Raw genomic sequence first — 20480 nt, 5'->3', positions numbered from 1 at the left:
TTACGTCATGTTGATGTGACTGTGACAATGACATCTGTGACAATGACTCTATCACGTTGAATGAAAACATTGGCAGAATTGTGTCATTATTCAAGACACTTCCATTCATCTGAGAAATCAATGGGTAAATCATGTGAAATTATTTCACATCACAGATTATTATGTTTTGTCTCTCCCAGTTGATGCAGCCATAACATGCATCTGGCTTTCAGCAATAGGCTACCTGAAAAAACATTTTCATCAACAAGTAATACTACAATACTGAAAATTGAATTCCCACTGATTAAAAGCAAGACTTCCAGAACGAATAGGAAAACGGTTCGATAGGTCGTTCCGAAATGAAGAGAAGGACAATCCTGCACTTTTCAAATATGAAAAGCTACAAGTTTACAGGGACGATTAAGTTCATGTAAACTTTGAAGATGTTTCTTTATTAGGCTGGCACATTACCCATTCCCGGCTGCACCCCAACACCACGTAGCCAGTCGATGCATTGATGGAACCACTCAGAGCTGCTCCGACCTCAAAGACTAGCTCTATGCTCTCCAAGCTGGAACCCCGCTTGATTTGACTTTTAAATAAGCGTACCACCGAGTGAAAACCACACCAGTATTGCTATATTTTGTTACAAAGGAAACACAATGCAAAGCCAATATATATTCAGGATCACGAATAGCGCTTCCATCGAGAGAGTCCTTTCGCTCACACATTTGGTAATAAAACGCTAATGACGAGATGTTGTCTGAATAAAACGATGAATGGCTGCATTAGTGTTGCTTTTTTATTTATTTAATACTGTTGCTTGTCGTTGAGCAGCGGCTCCTTGACGAACTCTAAAAGATTCCTGCACTTTGCGCGCTCTGCCAGATGCGCAGCGCCTCCCCAACCGGAGCTCACTTGGAAACGTTCCTGGACTGGAGCGGGAGAGCGGAATATAGGCTCGTAACGGCGGTGCGTTACACTGATCTGACTCACCTGAAGTAGCCACAAACACACTTTTCTACAGTTTGGTTATCGAAAATACTGTTCGGTGCCAAACATGTTTGGAATTTGGTCTCTGTGGTGCTCTTTGGCGTTCGTGTTTTCTCATTTGGACCACAAGTTCGGGGCACGCGGTGAGATAAGTTGCCCGGCATTGAAACGCAGGCACGAGCGTCTGCAGGTGATGCCGCCGGAGACAACGGGTGTTAAAGGCTCAGTCGTAAATAACAACAGAACAGAGTTGCTCAACGGCTTGACTGTGGAATACCCTATTGTTGACGACGGGGACCCCAACAGTGACGGAGCGCCGCAACAGGATCTAGCGAGAGAATCCGGGATGGAGGACCCATTTGCTCAAATCTCTGCAAACCCTTACCCTAACCCTGACCCGAAGAGCAAAAGGAGAAAGAGGACAATACGGAGTGTGGCAAGGAGACACGCTGAAGTTTTCGAGCGGATACCAGTGGGTCAGGCTGGGCCAAGTCTTCTGGAGACCGCGCAGGGAGTGTACAGCTCCAGGGCCGAGTACAGGCGCAGCGGGGAGGAAGGCAAGGGGTCCGGCCAGCGGCAGACTGAGCCCTACCTGGACACCTCCACTTTTGCTTTGGCCGGTGACTCCGCGCACAACCAGGCGATGGTGCACTGGTCTGGACACAACAGCAGTGTGAGTTGCGGGTTTTGCGATCTAAACATGTTGCAGCACTACACCACGCACACCTCCGAGAGGCCAACCAGATCACCATTTAACCAAGTATTGATTATAGTAGCTTTATTATTAACTGATGATAATAATAATGTTTTAAAACACTCCTTTCAGTCGTCGTCATGTGTGTCCATTACGCATGGCGCATTATTCTCCATACGCGCGCGTGTGTTCATTGTGGATCAGTGGTTATTTAGCTTGTAGTGTGAAAAAGTCCCATTTCACCCTGCCTTAAGATTCTGTATTACACGATGTGCTGTGGTTGTCTTGCATATCTTTGTCACTGCTCGTGAGAAACAAATGGAAAAGGCAAGCGCATTACGCGACGGTTTATGGAGACCAATCGTGGAGACGTTAATCTATACTTCTTTACCCCATCGGGCTTTAGACGACACGTTACAGAGCATCACTTTTACGACTCAAGCAGCACAATGTTTGTAGGTTAAAAAAATAGACTTTGAATAGGCTACCTTTCGCCTGTTGCAAAGGTAAAAAAAAAAGATGCATTATCCGATATTAATCACCTGTTTAAGTGCCCGTGTCTTAAGCAGTCATAATTAAATACTTGACAGCTTCAGGCATTAGAAACACAGTGTGACCTTTACGAAGCCAACGCATGCACGTGTCTCCTCTTAACATTTGACTTCACACATTGTTGATTGCAGTCCTAATTGTCTGCCTGAATAGTCCTACATAATTGCGTCACATTCAATAAAGTGCAATCCCCCCCTTACACTTGATTGCTAAATGGCTGCTGCGGCAAAAATTCGAAATTAATTTACCTCACCGTCTGTATACATTGGATTATTCTCTGTAGGCATCTGACAATCTACTGCTGGTGGTTGTCCAGTTATTTCTTCATTCTACAGAAGCTAGAAGCACAGCATATAAATATAGGCCTTTCTTTCTTTTAAATACATTTTGAATGGAATACTATGTCCCGGCGTTAGCTAATGCGTAACCCCCCCATATCTTTTCATCTTGCTTTGTCCTTTATATTTTCTGTTCCCTTCAGTTTTCTGACAATTCATTCTGTTCTATTCTGTTCTTTTCTATTCTCTGCTCTCCCCTTATATTCTATTATAATATTTTATACTCCAATATGTTCTATTCTAATGCTATTTTATTGGAAGATCGATTGGCCAGTGGGTCTACTGTGCCTGATTCAAAGGTTCTGGGAGCAAAATAAATGTCTTGAATGAATTTGACATAATTTGCAGCAATTTAATGAATCTTCACATTCATTCAGGTATCCCTCCTCTCCAGTCTGAATTACTTAATCGGCTATATTTTATGTTTTTTTATGTTTCTTGGCTTTTCTAAGTGGGATGATAGGATGATGGGAACTTTGAATTACATAGATTAGTGATTCCAATCTAAAATAAAATGTAACATTTGAGAGAAGAAAAAAACATCTGAACCAACCCGAGGGGCTCAAAGTGTTACCACGAGTTCAGTTCGGAAAGACGGAAAAATAAATATGTGAATGACACTCAAAAAGGAGTCCGGCACTCCCCTCCCACAAATAATTAGTCACCATCAAATCAATGTTTGGTTCCAAATAGACTTGTGTTCTCCTTGAAGTGAACATCTTACCAAGTCCCACCCATCTAGAGAGGCTCCATGAAGCAGCTCCTCAAGGAGGCACCGGGCTAGTGCACCATGCATTCACATCCAGTATAAAGCTCTGCCACTGCTGGTACTGCAGCACAAGCTCCACTCCCTGCAAGAGGCAGAGACTCTCTGGATCTCAGGGCCCCCTGCAAAAGCAGAACGAGCTGAACCCCACTCCTCACCTCTTCCACTGATTCCCCTCAGGGGTTCCTATTGTTCTCGCTTTGTCCTCGCCATAAGAACCCCGCCCAGGGCTCCAAACTACTTGTTTTTGTTTCGTTTCCCGCCATTGTAGCCATCAGGACCTCCGACGGGCCCCCCCGGGCTGGCGTTCCTCTGCATACCCAATCAGACTAAATCGGTTATTGTTGCACATCATCTCCCCGTTATAAATAGATAATAAAGGTGGTGGTGGTGGTGGTGGTGGTGGTGGTGGTGGTGGTGGGGGGGGGGGGGGGGGGGGGGGCAGGCGGAGCGGTGCCTAGGGGGACACCTGTGTCTCCAAATGGTTCATTAGATAGAGAGCCATTCCGTTTAGCGTGCGCAGGCTGGCTCGCACGAGGAGCTCCTTGATCCATGAAATCTACTGGAGTGAGCCCCCCCCCAATACACGGAGGGCCCCGGCCGTAGACCGTGGGTGTATGGGGGGGGGGGGGGGGGGAATGCGACTGTCTGGCTCTGGGAGAGAAAAACACTCACAACCCCATGTCAATGCTGAAATTGCATTTAGGAGTGCGAGAGGAAACCAGGCATTTTAAGCGGGACGGTAACACTTGAATAAAGACTAATTCTAGTCAATAGGCCACCATATTTCTTCTAAGATCTACAGGATGCAGTTAAAAGAATGACATATGATGTCTGAGTGGAATTCGATTGCCTTTGATTGATTTGGCCCTTCTGTGTGAGCTTATACCTTCAGTAGGGTACTTTACCCAATCTACATCAAGCCACCTGAGTATGGAGAGAAGCAAACTTCTCCTGGATTTTGTTGAGCGTATGCATGACATGACAATGTGACATTTACAGATAGTAGCAGTAATTGTGAAAAATATCAAGATCACTTGCTTTGTCCTCCCTCCATTTTGTCTTCTTCGTGTCCTGGTGTGGGACCCAGCCCGCCCCCCCAAGGGACATGCCCCTGTGTGTGTGCGTGTGTGTGTATATATATATATATATATATATGATTCGAGTACAGGTCCCTGTGTGTGTGTCCCTGTGTGTGTGTCCCTGCGTGTGTGTATGTGTGAGTTTGTGTGTGTGTGTGTGCGGGTTTGAATGCATGTGTGCGCGCTCACACACACACACACACACACACACACACACAGGTGTGCGAGTGTCTGTGTTTGTGTAGATGAATCTAGCAAAGCTCAAGCCTTAAAGGGTCTTTAAAGGTTACAGCCCCAAGTCATGTGTTTGCCGGAATGCAGAGAGGAACTGCAGTGTGTAGTACACGCGTACAACACAACATGTACTACACAACACACACACACACCACAGGACAAATCTTACATTGGAAAGTTACAAATCCACTTACAACCTACTGCCCTTTACCAGTCTGCATTGGAAGTGTGTTGAAAAAAAATTCTCCCCAATATGAATAATTTCCCCCTCCGATCTGAAAAGTACGATTTCCCACTTTTATTTCAATGTACATTTCACATGGGAACCAGTTCGTGGAATAATTCAGTAGGATCCTAGTTTTTAGCCCCGGGAACGGCATGCATGTGTGCCTTTGTCCATGAATCATTTGTGCGGCGGGACTGCGAGGCATTACATCAACGTGGGTTCTGAGCACTTTCTTGGCACTCGCGGTCTAGTTTTGCCCCACAAAGTGCATTTTAAGTACAAAATAAATGCCTCCCTTCAGTCGTACGCTCAAGAACACTCTTCACTTCTCGGGGGTTTCACTGCCTCCTTGCTTCCCTTCTTTTATCACTCTCATTTAGTGCGAGCTCGCTCGACGCTCCTACCGTCCCTTCCATCTCTCTCTCTCTCTCTCGCTCTCTCTCTCTCTCTCTCTCTCTCTCTCTCTCTCTCTCTCTCTCTTCCCTCTCGCTCACCACTTTCTGCCTCACTCTCTCTCACATACCAATTCAAAGATGTATAGCCTTAACACAAACACAAAGACACACACATGCACACAGACACAGAGACACTTTTATGTTGTGGAACTTATCAGGGATCAAGCATGCGCAGCATCCTATTTGATGTGTTTTGTGATGTATTAGCTAATTAGCTGTGACAACACAATGATATAGGCGGCTCATTTGGATGTGACTCACTCTAACGTAACCCCCAAACCATAAGAAAGTGTGGGAGGTGTTTCTTACATTTAGGTAATTATACATTTTAGGTCATTTAAAAATGTTCCTTGTTCATTAAAAATATGGGGAAGTCTTTTTTTTTTGCCTAGTTAGTTTATGCATACAGACATAAAAGGGCATATTAATTCATTGATTCTGCACACGGCCTGAAGAAATTAGTCTAATACATAAAAACATGTTTAAAGATGAGAGGAATTGTACTCCACTGGCGGTCAAATTAAATAACGATTTAACTTTAGTATTTACATTACTTAGCGTTTAGGCTTGACATAAACTAACTCCCTGTTACTACAGCAGTAACCTCACTTAAATAAACAAAATGGGTCACGATATTTTTTAAAGATAGATTTATTGTATTTTTGGATGCTGATGAGGCAAGCTCTCTGTGGTAATGGGGTTATTGTCATGTCATTGTCAACTGCTCCCTGTGGGTTGGTCGGGGCCAGGTTCTCCAAAATACATTGAAAGTCATGGCCGTACGCACGGTCATATCATGTACATCCATGACTTCACGTCTCAGCGGAGCAGCACTAACTTCAGCAATCTCCCCAACACCTATTATTCCCAACCGTAAGGATTGTCTCAACCAAAAATCTAATCAAATGCTTCAGTAGGCTATGTCCTGCAGACGCTCTGGGTGTCAGGAGGACCCAATGGTCTGTACAGCTGCACATGTAGACACCGCTGAAAATAAACAAATAACAAGAATGCAATTTCTTGGTATTCCTTCATATTTTCGGAATTGCTTGATCTAATGATGAAGACGTATGGAGCATTTTGCATGTATCCGACATTGATTAGAAATGAACAATCATCGTTCATATTCATATATGGCACAATATTATCGATAACCAATTCACTCAAAAAATAGTGCACATTTATATCTTTAGTGCTATTCAATTAATACTAACTGTCTGTGATCTATGCCCTTATCAAGATATTTTTTATTTGCATATCTGGCCTTCATAACAGCTGATGCATTGTTGCTATTGTACAATGTGTGTGTATAATTTGTCTATGCATGCCATCAAATCATTGCCAAATCATAGTTTATTGTGGAAATCTGTCTTTCCAACAACCCAGTGTCCAGCGGCCGCTGTTGTGTGTGCATGCAGCCTATATTTTGTGTATGTTTTCTTCCTTGATCATTATTCATAGACCAATATTGTATGTTCATCAAGGCATACAATTTATTTGTGAAGGGCTGTAATGATATTAGAAAACATGCACAGCAAAAGATTTTTAAAGCATATCAGTGTAGAGGGTTGTACCCCAACCCCCCCCCCACCCCCCACCCCCCATCCCCCATCCCCAGCACCCCATACTTCAAACGTGTTCCCATGGCGATATGCCACTCTACTTCAAGCGTAACAGAAATTGACCTACAGTGAAGGTAGTATTTCCCACAGTCTAGTTGACACGCACACTGTCCAGTTGCACCACTAGGTAGATGATCTTCTAATGTATACTCCGATCCAACCTGATAAGCAAAGCACGTTACATGAGAAAGTGTCTTGCTGAAACTACAACTGCAGAGGCAGTACAATGTCTTCCAGCTAGTGATGAACAACCCCCTCCATCCACCGAAATGGTTAGTTTATTTTTATTTTACATGTTTTTCTTAATCCTACATAATTGGAAATCTGCAAACAAAAAACATTTGTGAAAATTATTTAGCTAGATTTGGGTTAAATTTGTCAAAAATTTCGTCTCCATCAAAAAAGCAATTGAACAAAAAAAACAATTCAGCGGGGAATGTTTACCAATGACACCACACAGTTTAATCATGTTTTTTTTCCCACCATTTTATAAAAATAGAGCTCTCATCAAGTCGATTATCCTAGCCGCTGATTTCAAGACAGTCATGCATGCCTTTATCTCATCTGGGATATATTACCGCAACCACCTCCAGTGTACCTGGCCCAATCAGAAGAGCACCTTCATGTTACAGCTAGAAACACTTCTAGCCCTCCCTCTAATCTAGGCCAAATGGGATCAGGCTACACCCTGTACGAAGCCTCTTTATCATTTGCTGCCTGTCACTTAGGATTTATTAAAATTATTCAAATGACTTTTTATCACTTTTCCAGTTCAGATATGGCCTAGCCGCTTAAGTGCCCTGGTATAAACCAGGGTAATATACACCAGGCCCAGGTCATGTGGCAGGCCTCTGCGGTCCTTCCCAAGGTCTGATCTGGAAGACTATCCCATTTCTACCCCTTACCCCTTCCCTTTACCCCTTCGAAACAAGGGGGAGGGGTAAGGGGAAGGGGTAAGGGGTAGAAATGGGATTGGGCCTAAAGGACCACTTTAAACCAGGAGAGACCAAAATACCAGGCTTTACAGATTGGTACAGCTTTATCGTGTAAGAATAGATACGCTTCCACATACTATTTAAAATAGAATCAATTTCCTTTTCGGACATGTTTTTAACCTTACTTTAACTATTAATTGGACTACTTTTATTTTTTACCATTTCCGTTATAAATTAAGTATTCCTTGTATTCTGGTTCCTTATCAACCCAACCCGGTTCATATTACCATTGCAAGAGGGAAAACATATTTGTTGCTTCAGCAGTTGGATGCTGGAGAAAATGCTTTGATCACAGTGGTCTGTATCAACCAGGGTTCAATAGGGTTCTCGATGTGAATCAGAAACCCTTTAACCCCACGTCAAAAACACATCAAAATGCACTTTAACATCTTGTCCAAAAAGATTGATAACAGCTGCTTAGGTCTCCGATTTTCCTTTTAATCTGTTCCCTGCTAGAGTTAAAGGGTCAAATAACCTGAAAAAAAAAAACTTTTCTTCAGTTGAAACCGGCTCCCATCGGTTCACACAACGAGTTTGTCAGCTGCGCATCCTAGCAAGGGTGAGTGTGACGTGGTTTCTTGACAATGTTTGACAATTCCTCTCACACTCTCAAGTGTCAGTATTTTCTAAATCCTTTCTTACTTTTTGCAACTCATAATATAAGTTCTCCTGCCATAATGAGGGTTTACTTACCCTTTAGTGAGTGACAATATCCTAACTCGGGAAAATTTGCCCTTACAACCCTCTCCACCAAGCACCGTAGTGGCAGTAGAATTAGCTCAACAACCCTGTTACCTTATAGAACATTATTAATGAAGCCAAGATGTTTTTTTCATTAACTAAAACATGTTAGTTTTGTATTCTCTTTTACGTTTGGCACATCAGCCTCATCCGGTGCATTTCATTTCCTCTTCAAGTGGATCACAATACAGTCAGGATTTATCTTCATATCTGAGATCAGAACACTTCATTGGCCGTACGGAAAAGGAATTAGAAATGTTTGAAGTGCATACACAAAAGATTAACGCAGACAGCATGCAGCAAACAGCCTAATCTGTTACTCATACTGTTTACCAGAGGTTTGTCCACAGAAGGTTTGGTTTGGCACCCCCCCCCCCCCCCCCCCCATTTTGTTTATTTTTAAAGGCCCACTCGTTCAGAATTTGACTTATTAAGAAAGCACTCTGAACCACTCTGCCATCTCTGCAGTGTTGTGGTCCCCTTGTGTCATTCTTTGCCAATCCTAGGCCAGCCCTGGTAAATGAGGGAGGACACGCCACGTTTATATGACAGCTCGAGAAAAACAGTCATGCTGTTCACCACCTCGAGATCGAGGAGCAAATGATGATGGGTCACCCTGGGCATGTTACGACAGAGGTGGTCACAGACCTAACCTCGTGCTGACTACTTTTTCACACTTGTGTTTCCGACGAGTGCTTAAATGTGTTAAATGTCCCACAAAGAGACATCATGTGGTGGAAAAAAATGGTTTCTAACTATAGATTACCATGTGGTAATTTAGCCTTTAGTACAACAATTACTATTTAGTAATTTAGCAGATGCTACTTTTTCGAAAGATACTTGCAGTAATTGCTCATACATGTTATTAGAAGGTAGGTGTTGCTGAAGGATTTCCACAGGTCAGACTGAGGCCATGGGGTATGACCCAATAACTTGACTGTGGGTATACACCCTAACAACCTGATTACTCGTCCTGTTTAAAAGTTAAGTTGAAATAGTGATGTCATTGGCATATACAATAGTGTAATATCCACAGTCATGTACTGTTCAGCCTCTCACCTAACTAAGAGGTATGCTTGACATCTATTTATTTGTTTGGGAACTATTCACCGTGTTTTGACCGGGACCACGCCTTCGTACTGTATAGATACTGCAGTAATTATACATTATAAAAAACTGAATAATAAATGTAAATAATGGAGCACAACAGAGAGGATAAATATTTATAACAAATGAAAAGATTTTCTTAAGACAGTATTAGTATCCACAACTCAGCCATTATGCGGAATAAGTGTATAAGTGATTTTTGAAAGCTGAAGACAAACCTGTGATTAGATTCCCTTCTGGAAATCAAATTACATGCTGGTGCTGGCGGCATGACGGAAATAAACAACCACAAAAAAACAACAAGAACAAGGGCATAACGTCAAAAACGTACTGCCACTGAAATTAACATAAGACGACAACAACTGCTTTAATGTCCATCCCGAGTGGCCGTTCCCCTAGCAGTGTAGCCTACTGGTTTGTCACCAACAATAAAGGGAAAAACAACCCTGTTATATTGAACCGATGGAGCGTTTCCATATTGACCAATCAGGACATTCCTTTGTCAGTAAACAGCGCTGCATTTTTTGAACCCTTTCAAAATTAAGCCAATTCCCTTAATTCTGCCCCCCGAGATGACTGAATTGATTTGTGGGAAAATCTCTGAGGCTTGACGCACGGAGGATGCGGGACCCGGAGATCAGCAGTCAGAAGGATGCATACAAGCACCACCTATACAGGGATGGGCTAACACAGCACCATACTCCCTCCACCAGGGGATTTACACAATGAAAACACCGTCCGTCCCCCAGAGAATGCTTTCTCTCCCTTGTAAAAGTTCAATCCATCACGAGATGGACTCGGTGGCGCACACCGCAATGGTTGAGTTCTGCTGCTAAGTGGAGTCTTTTGAAGGCGCAAATTAAGATGTTGCCTTTCACGAGGTGCCGTCTCCTTGAGATGCGTTTTCGTTTCATTTTGTCCCCTCATTCGACAACAACAACGACAGAGCCTTTAATGAAAATGAATGCAAATTCACCCGCTGATATTCCTCTCTCTCTCCACAGGTGTTTGCCGGGAAAAATCATCACGCCTAATAGATGCATGAATAACATTAATTGTTAATCATGTGAGCACAAACAAAAAGTGTAACCCATTATGTCTTTAGTTGAGTTGATTCACGGTTCAGGGGGGGTTGATACACAGGTCTTTGTTTGATTTAGAATTGCCCGTTTTATATCAGAACTATGGGATCAGGAAAAAATAAAGGATACCAGTGAGCGTTGCAACTCTTTGCTTCCGCAACACTATTACTATGCTACATAATCAATTCAACACAATTAATTCAGAGCAGAAACGTAAATGTAATCTCAGTGGAAGCAACCTATACGGCATGCAGTCAGTACGCATTAACAATGTGTACAACAGCGGACATCGAAGGCAGAGCCTAGAATCCCGACTCGTGTGTCAAACACTCAGCCTGCCTGTCTCATAATCCGCTCCACAAAAAACCCTAGGTTCTCCACCAGATCCCGTCCTTAGCCGGAACCTTCCTCCCGAGTGTTTCCTCGGTCTCCCCTCCTCTGTGCTGAGTCACACTAACCCTATTAGCCGCCGCACCGCCTGTCCCACGGCTCACCGGTGACATATTTCCCCCATAACCCAGGGAGGGGGATGATGGATAGAGATAGCATAGCCGTTTTAGCAGCAAGCTCGAGCTACAATTAAAGAGATTAATTGATCAGGCGAATCATTTATTATTTTTTATCGTTTTCCTAATTGCCGTTTCTTTATTGCTCCTGGCATCCGTCTGTCCAAGGAGCAGGAGACAGGAGGGCGGTATATAAAAGTTGAACATCTAATCTAACGTCGGTATTTGACAACGCCAACTCCGCTGGCCTGGCCGTGCCTCCGGTCTGGTCTGCTGGTTTCGGTGTCAGCCGTCATCGTGTTGAACAGTGACAAACACGTGGTGTTGGGTTGTTGTTTGTCTGTTGTCGGGACATTAGTGGCCTCTCGGGCTCTGTGTTGAGAGGTTCTCCCCCCGTCGTGGCACACCATACACACACAGATGTTTAACAGGACACAGCCGTGTCCATTGGGGCAGGATAGGATCGTGGTTCAGGGGATTTACTGCCAGCCCAAACAAAAAAAAGGTGCTGGGATTCCAAATTCCCTCCAGTAGGCATCTTTGAGACAGATGCCCTAGGGCCTAGCATCTACCTGCTCAGTAATGAATTAAATTCATGGTAAGTCGCTTTGGATAAAATGGTCTGCTAAATAAAATAGGCATAATAAAAAAATAATCCTATCAATGGTCCCTAATGCCGTGAGGGAGGTTAACCAATCACATCAAAGCAAACCCACTAACTAGCTCCTTACAAGCTATCATGGGTGCAGAAAGATACAAAGGTGTGAATTAATTTATTTATAGTATATAGTATATTCAATTCATGAAAAGTTATAAATATACAGCTTCTTTTGATCATTCTTGCTCCTAATTTGGAAATAAGTAGGCAGAATATACAGAAGGTCTTACACACAGGGTCCCGGGAAACTGCTTATTTCTTCGCTTAAGCTTGCATTTTCGGCGGCGTGTGGTCAGTGTATTCATGCTAATGTGTATATTTCTGAGTTGTGCGCATGCGGCTAGGACGCTAAGTACTCCTATAGGGACGAGTCAAAGTGTAAATGTTACAGGAGCCGTCATCCATGATAATGAAAGGCATCTGTGATCAGCCGTTGGAATTTAACCTGCGGGTCCCCTGGAAATTAATTTGGATCCTGAACAGCGGTCCCCTGTGGTCCCCCTAGAACAAGGAGCAACGGGACGGACTGCAGAAAGACAGACAAAGAAAGGGACAAAGGAATAAAGAAAGAGGGCAAAATGGAGGGGGAGAAAGAAATGGGCAAGAATGAAGCACTTTTTTTTTATTTAAAGAAAATGAAACGAAGGAAGGTAAAGCAAAAAGAAAGGAAAAAAGAGAGAAAGAAAGAAAGACAGGGAGAAAAATTATCCTTTAGAAAGGCTTGATACGGAAATAAGACAGAGAAAAGCAGGAAAAGAGCAACCTTGCGTAGCGCTGGGTAATCTCTTAGCAGTAATAGGTCTGTTTCTCGCCTGCCCGCCCAATTAGAGGAAAATAATATTCGAGGTAGCCTGTCGTGATGACGCTTCGCTGGGGACTGTGTGAAGCAAGGTGTTGCAGGCACATCGCAGACCCGGTGCACTGTAATGAGAGCTGGGCTGGAGAGACTCGCTGGAGATCTGGTTAGACCATGGAAGAACAAATCCTGTGGACAGGTTGGGATGAGACACATCTCTTTTGGTGTGTCCTTGTGTGTGTGTGTGTGTGTGTGTGTGTGTGTGTGTGTGTGTGTGTGTGTGTGTGTGTGTGCGTGCGTGCGTGCGTGCGTGCGTGCGTGCGTGCGTGCGTGCGTGCGTGCGTGTGTGTCTGTGTCTGTGTCTGTGTCTGTGTCTGTGTCTGTATGTGTGAGAGAGAGAGATATAGATGGATCTATGAGATGAATAGGTGCAATGAAGATAGATAGATAGATGAGATAGGTACAGTAGATAGGTATAGCTAGATAGAGAGATAGTGAGATACCGTAGATAGATAGATCGCTGAAGTATATAGATGGATACAGTAGATGGATGGATAGATAAAGTAGATAAGTTGACACAGTAGATCGATATAAACAGTATATACAGTAAATAGATAGACACTGTAGATAGACAGATACACAGGCAGATAGAGTTGGAGACATAAATTGTGGTTGGAATGGCACCCATTGAACCACTTCAACAAAATCTGATCTTTGAGTTTCCAGAGAGCATCTCTCCATAATATACATTCCAATTTTATTTTAATATGCAATTATTTTGTCCCGCCTGGTCCACGGAGGACAGAAAGCGAAAAAAGCCAGCCCCCAGAAGAAGCCACCAACAACTTGAACAGGGAGAGTAAATTAAAAGTAACGGAGACGAAAAACGAGGAGCGAACGACAAGATAAGGGGAACACTTAACTCCTCAGAGGCTGGGAGCCAATCTTAAAAATGATTGGTTAACTTTCCCGGGGCAAAGCTCCCTTTTCCCTCACATCAATAAAACATAAACATGAATAAATGCACAGCTTTTGGCCTTCCAGGGTCCTTACTTAATTTCATGTATGCAAGTGAGTGATGATATGCACGGCTAATTGTATTTGCCTCAGGGCTGAATAGAGTTGCCGCTGCCATTCTTGTTTGTCGGTCTGTCCTTTTTTTTGTTTTGCATTTACGGAAATATACAATACAGTGGTAGGAAGTCCTTCGAGTTGACACCGCATTTCATTCCTCCTCAATAAGCGTGCTGTGAATCATCCTGAGCCGACCCTACTTTTCCACGACATTTCCCCGCTTGCGATGCGCGTGTAATCGCAACCCTGCGGTGCAATGACTCGGACGCAGATTGGCGTCGCCTATCAATAATTTCTGAGATGTGTGCGGTGATGTGCTTTTCATGTTTCCACCGGGGGAGGATTCATCTCAACAGTTGTCCACCTCACCAGCCCGCCAGTCCCTGAAGTGGACCCTCTGTGACCCCGTACATGACTGAGGGGACGGGACAGACGGACGTCGGTGTCTTTAATGAGCCATTTGTGCAGAAACGGCCTTGCGTTTGACAAAGCTCACATTGACAGCTGGGGGAGGAGGGGAGGTGATTTAGCGACACTATGTTTTGCTTGAAAAAGGTTGAGGCTGGAAATGTGTTTCTGAGCCTCCTACTTGGGCTCTGTGGCCAGGTCAGCTGAAAGGACGGGCCCTGGTTCAGTCCCCAGTGTCGGCAGCCAAACCTGTAGACGACCTTGCTTGAGATGCACCTATAACCCCTACCAGCATCAATTACATGTAGTGTGTCTCCATTCATTATCAGTCGCTTTGGATGGAAGTTTGCTTAATGAGTTGATAGTCAACAGTAACCTTATTTGAAAATTAGTCCATGAAGTTGGAAGAACGGGCAGAATTATGAGTCTTAGACATTTATAAAAACATTCACTACTTGACTTTGATTGCCATAATAGGGGTGGTGGCTGGATGTCTGGCATTTCTGAGCATGACGAACACGAGCAACTCTCATCCAAAGTGTGTTTCCTGCATCCTCCAGCAGCCAGTACCAAGGGGTCGATATCAAGGGCCACAGAAGATGAAGCCACTAATGATCAACACTGTGGCAGTTTCCCCTCATCATTCTGTCTTTTTTCATTTGAGTTATTGTAAAAAGCGATTAGTGGGAAACATCAGAGCCATTTAACGGCGTCTTGCCTCCAAATTGATTCAGACTGTACCGGTGCTCTGAGCAGACACGGTGTGTTTAGTTATGCAAACGGTTATCTCCCGGCGTGATTGGTTAATTAACCCGTAACGCAGATAGTCCGGGCGGCGAACAGTGGTCGTTTGAAGGCTAAATCTCGGGGGTCAATTGGGTTTTTAACATTTTCCGCACAGGCTCGAAGGCACGTCATTGTTCGCACAACTCCTTTTTTTCTCCCATCTTAATGACTTGCTCGCTGGGTCCTGATAGGTTAATGTGTTTAAACTCACTGTAATTGAGCTTTCGACCTATCTTTCAGCCATCGCTCTCCATTTTTTCAGCCCTCATTAATATCCCATGTGCTCCCGTCTCTACATTGGACGGCTGTCTGTGCTGGCGTTGCCGTCGCCTGGCTCCACAGCCGTAATGCAGGTGCCCCCTGGTTAACCGTCTCTTATTAGATCCACGCTTTATAGTGGTCCCCACTGGAAGACGTTTTAAAAGGCCATCAGACAAACAATAATGCACATCGCACATCATTTAATTGTGGCTGCCAGAGGCTTTTACAATGCGTCTCAGGTTTTTTTTTTTTTTCGATAAAACCCGAACTGCCACTGTCCTCAAGAACGACGAAACGAGGACGGGATATTTCTATTCTCCGTGTGAGACGCAAAAGGAGGTGGAAGAGAAGGGGAAATTGTCAGAGGAAGCACACGCAGGCAGACGGTGTGAGTGCCGGCGGTTTGCGTTGTCTGTATTTCATTTCTTAGTTCACTGAGCGATGTGCAGGTGTCTCTGTCATGCAGGTGTATCATTCCACCTGAGCTACCGACACCCATACACACACACATATATACACACACACACACACACACACACACACACACACACACCAAGATCACCTGTCATTTGTGATGTCACACGTAGATAACGTTTATTGCAATATGATAATGCTCCTACCCCCCCCCCCCCCCCTTCTGCCCAGACACCCCTCATTCTCATTCCATGTCATTAGCAAAATTCAAGTAAAACATGGTTAATAAATGGATGCATGAAGGGATGTAAAAAGGGGCCTTTAATTGACGTTTAATTAATCATGGGTCTTGTTGCTATGCTGCAGGTGATCCTGATATTGACCAAGCTGTACGACTTCAATCTGGGCGCTGTAACCGAAAGCTCATTATGGAGGTAAGGAGGTGGGGGGGGGGGGGGGGTAAATCAATGTTTATGTTGTTGCTATATATTATTTGACTTTTGCCTTCTCCATCTAAATATCAAAGCAAGTTTCCCCTTCACCACCGGCAAAGGGTAGGGATTGTGTAAAAATGCAAAGTAAGAAGCAGAGATGCAATTGTGAGATAATGTATTCGTGGGGAAAGTAGTATATGGTAAGTATGATTTATTTCACTCTCCCCACTGTGCAACAACAGAGTTATGGGGAGAACCAATATGAAATATGTTTTAATAAAGTGGTGTAGGAACCCCACCCTGCACCAGGGGCCTCCCCCCTCGGATACACGGGAACGAGAGGGGGGCTTCGGATGAGGACCACGTCCTTCTCCTCGTAAACCTCTTTTCCTATTATGCTGTACTGGCCGGGCTTGATTTGGTTTGACTCGGTTTGGGGCAGCTATTGCCGGGTTGGTGTCCTTCACAAAAGGCGTGCCCGTTTGAAGGTATGTCATTAACTGATGAAGCGCTTGCCTTGAGTCAAACGACACAACAACATAGACTTATTGTAGCCTGTTTAGTTTTATATTGTAGCCTATCGTCAATTGGATTGATCCGTTAAAGGTCCATTTCATATATTTGGTTTGTTTCAAATTGACGGATCGCACAAAAATGATATCCACGGTGTGGTATTTAGTTTGATGTTCAATAGGCCTCCGCTCTTTTGCCATCTAATCTCAATAGCTCATTGAGAGACGATTTATTTGAGATTAGACTTGTTTACACATTTGCCAATGTTTAACACATAGTTCCAAGAGTTCCACATGATGTCCTTGATATTAGGAAAAAACATGTTGATTATCTTAATCAGCGATCTAATAGTGTGAAATATTGTCCAATGTTTAGTCTTTAGAACAAGAGTAATCTGAAAGAAATCCGTCCTTTTTCAACTAGCAATTTGGTTTGCAAGCATCATGCTAAAATCACTGCAGTGCACATGTCTCTAAACTTCCATTAACCTTTTATAAATGACAGTTATAGGAAGAATGAATAATAACCAATCCAGCTGTTGAACTATAGCCATACTCTGCGTACATGGCGATGCATCTCAGCCACAGGAACGCACAATTATTGTAACAAGTGTCAGGGGACTTATTCCGACACTTTGAGAGACAACCTGTTGCTCCTGACATCGAGCAGGGCTGAGCGGGCCGCTCGGAGGCGGGTCAGTCGCGCTTTCCCCCTACTGCAGAGATGTTCCATCTCGGGCCCAACTCGACACAACACAGCACGTTCAAATAGGCAATGGAAACACAAATCGTCACGGCACAGTTTGACTTGGCGCGATTGCCAATGGAAAAGTGCCATTGCCTTCAGAAATGATGAACCATTTCCAGGGTTGAGTTTTATTCCGAAGGCAATGCATTTCTAATGTTATGGGATGAGCCCTGGGTTTGCATTTATTTTTTATCCATGCTTTTGTGAGCTTGGTGAGCTTGTCTGACTCACCGAGGCAAAGGCACGATTAAAAATGGGAACTAATTAAGATACATTCGATTTGCGTTGTGTTCTATAGTCACCTCTCACCGACCTCTGATATCATACCTGTTTTTAACTTCAGCTCCTATGGATAAGTTTCGCTATTTTAGTAACGTTTTGCTGAGATTCCCCAAAAACCCAAAGCTTTTACAAGAGACTATATTGTCAAATTCTCCAAACAGTGAGGTCATTAGGAAATACACACAGAGCACGGGGTAGATATCAGCTTCAGGGGAGCTGCGGTCAGGATTTATAAACCACCTGACAGCCCACGTTGTGTACGGGGAGGTTTTCCATCAGCCAGATGTCCGCTTAGCGACAGTTCCTTCGGTAAATCAGAGCTGAGACGAGGTGTGCGGCCCGGCCGGGTGGATATTGAGAAACGCAGTGAAGAGGTTTTCAATATAAAACAGTTTTGGGGTAGTAATGAAAAGAAAAAAAAAAGGAAGTTGAAAGGCAAACCTTTCCTTTTGTGTGTGAAAACAACATCAATTATTGATGCCGGCAGCCCCCGAGTGGGAAAAGTGTGGTAAATGTGATGTGATGATCATCGGACGACTCCCGGAAGCGTTCCAACAATCCTTGAGTTTCCTTTTAGTGTAAAACCTCTCATAGTGAGGAGTTACATGAAACAGTAATAAAGTATTGTAATGTATTTAGGCAACCCATAGACTCCCTTGGTTCAAAAAGCCCAAACACAACGTTGTGTCAACGGAGAGAAATTCTTAAAGCACAACATTCAGGTGTAAAGACTTCTGAAACAATGTCAAACAGCAAATGGAATGATTCGGCTTAATGCACAGGTAGCCGCTGGAGACAGCAGGGGTATCTATCCAATTACGCATTGAAATTACATTTGGAGTCAGTCAGGTAGAACTTGAGAGTGGATTGGCTGTTTATGGCAAAGACAAATTCAAGCATAAGGACTGTGGAGACTGCAGAGACGAACACACATGCATGAAAGAATGCGCACACACATGTGCATGCACACACACACACACTCACACGCACACGCACACGCACACGCGCACACACACACACACACACACACACACACACACACACACACACACACACACACACACACACACCATGATTCACTGAGAGGAGCAGGTGCATTTTAATGTGAATGTATCCCATTTGTTTGTAGCTGCTGGCTAACTCTGTGCTCCGCTAAGGACATGAATACTCCCTTATGCTGTAATAAGGAAGGGTACAGCGAACGAACAAGGTCCCAGCAACAGGGGAGCAATTAGTGTCTCCTTTGTGTCATGAAGTAGCTCAACAGGGCGTCTGGCAACCGCAAGGTTGCTGGTTGGATCGTGGGCTCCTCCTAGCCCAGTGTTGAGGCGTCCCCGAGACACCTAGCTCTAGTCACCCCCTGAGCTGGCTGTCGCCTTGCATGGTTCACATAGGTGTGGGTGAAGGAATGTGTGTATGAATGGATGGATGAATGAATGAACGTGTGAACTGGTGTATGAATGGGTGTATGTATGCGTGTATGAATTGTGGGCTATAAAAAAGGAGTCAATTTATCATAAAATGAAGTTAAGTAAAAAGCCCATTTTTTTCTTCTTGTTTGTTTGACTGCCTTCTTCGTTGTTTGTTCGCTTGTTCGCAAGAAGTGTTACTGAGAATGTGCACAACATAGTATGCACTATTATAAAGTTGATAAGATTCCAGAGCACAATCAAATGTCATTCTGATAGTGTGTTTAATTCATGTAATTGCGAAACGTACGGAATGTACTCATCTTGCAAATGCTATTATTTGATAGATTCTAAAGGTCTGAGGTTACAGGAGTGTCGAAATGTTGGAATGGAAGGATAACCGGGGAATACATACAGGTTTAAAGGGCAATACATTTGACAATTGATTCTACCTGCTCTGCATACAAAGTCTAGCCTTTGACGCAAAACCTAACATGCCATTTGCGAGCCTACAGTTCGTACTGAACAAGCCAAGATGACTTTGAGAAACCCGAGGGTTAATCAATAATTATTAATCCTTAGCAAGTCCATTTATTATTGCAATTTATGTATATCCATTTCATTCGTTGATTTGTTTATACTTATTTCTCTTGTTTCAGATCCGTGAATTATGGAAGCACTTACACAAAAATGAATGACAAAATCCGCTCGAGAACGGTGTTGAGTTATCTTTATGTATGTCCGACCAACAAGAGGAAGGTAAATATTAAAATCTCCTTGATATTATTTTTATTTCTCTGTACAATAGGCCCAGATCTTTTATTCACATCCTATATCCAACTATAAAAGCATAAAGATTTTCCCCCTCACTATCTCCCCCCCCCCCCCTCTCTCTCTCCCTCTCCATCCCTCTCTGCAACTCCCTCCATCTTTCCCTCGCTGCCTCTCTCTCTCTCTTTCTCTCTCTCCCTCCCTCCCCCTCTCCCCCTCCCTGCCTCCCTGTCAGATAATGCTGCTGAGTGACCCTGAGATGGAGAGCGCAGTGCTCATCAGCTCTGATGAAGGGGCGAGCTTTGAGAAGCACCCCATTAACTTTTATATACAGAGCCTCCTCTTCCACCCGGCTCAGGAGAACTGGATACTGGCATTCAGTCACGACAGCAAGGTAGCCTGGGCAGAAAGCTTTCTCAACGACTCTCACCCTCTCTCTCCCCCTCTCTGCCACCGAGAGAGGCTCTGAGCTCTTAAAATGATATGTAAAATAGTCACCATAAAACTTCTTGTTTGCATGCTGATTGTGTTCCGGTTCAACTCTTCGCTTCATAA

At 43.8% G+C, this 20480-nt stretch overlaps 1 protein-coding gene across 2 annotated transcripts in view; it reads left to right on the top strand.

Moving 5' to 3' along the window:
• Positions 1–870: 870 nt before the first annotated feature.
• The window catches only part of sorcs3b (sortilin related VPS10 domain containing receptor 3b), a 46484-nt gene continuing 26874 nt past the window's right edge, over positions 871–20480 (top strand). For both annotated transcript variants that reach the window (XM_030379896.1, XM_030379895.1), the window contains exons 1-4: positions 871–1645; positions 16136–16203; positions 19814–19913; positions 20161–20319. In XM_030379896.1, the coding sequence (XP_030235756.1) occupies positions 1040–1645; positions 16136–16203; positions 19814–19913; positions 20161–20319 (933 nt within the window). In that variant the 5' untranslated portion in view covers positions 871–1039. The remainder of the gene's footprint in view (positions 1646–16135; positions 16204–19813; positions 19914–20160; positions 20320–20480) is intronic.

This window comes from Gadus morhua, chromosome 15 (genome assembly GCF_902167405.1).
Source record: "Gadus morhua chromosome 15, gadMor3.0, whole genome shotgun sequence".
NCBI classification, from domain to species: Eukaryota; Metazoa; Chordata; class Actinopteri; order Gadiformes; family Gadidae; genus Gadus; species Gadus morhua.
This window is presented reverse-complemented; position numbering and strand designations above follow the sequence as displayed.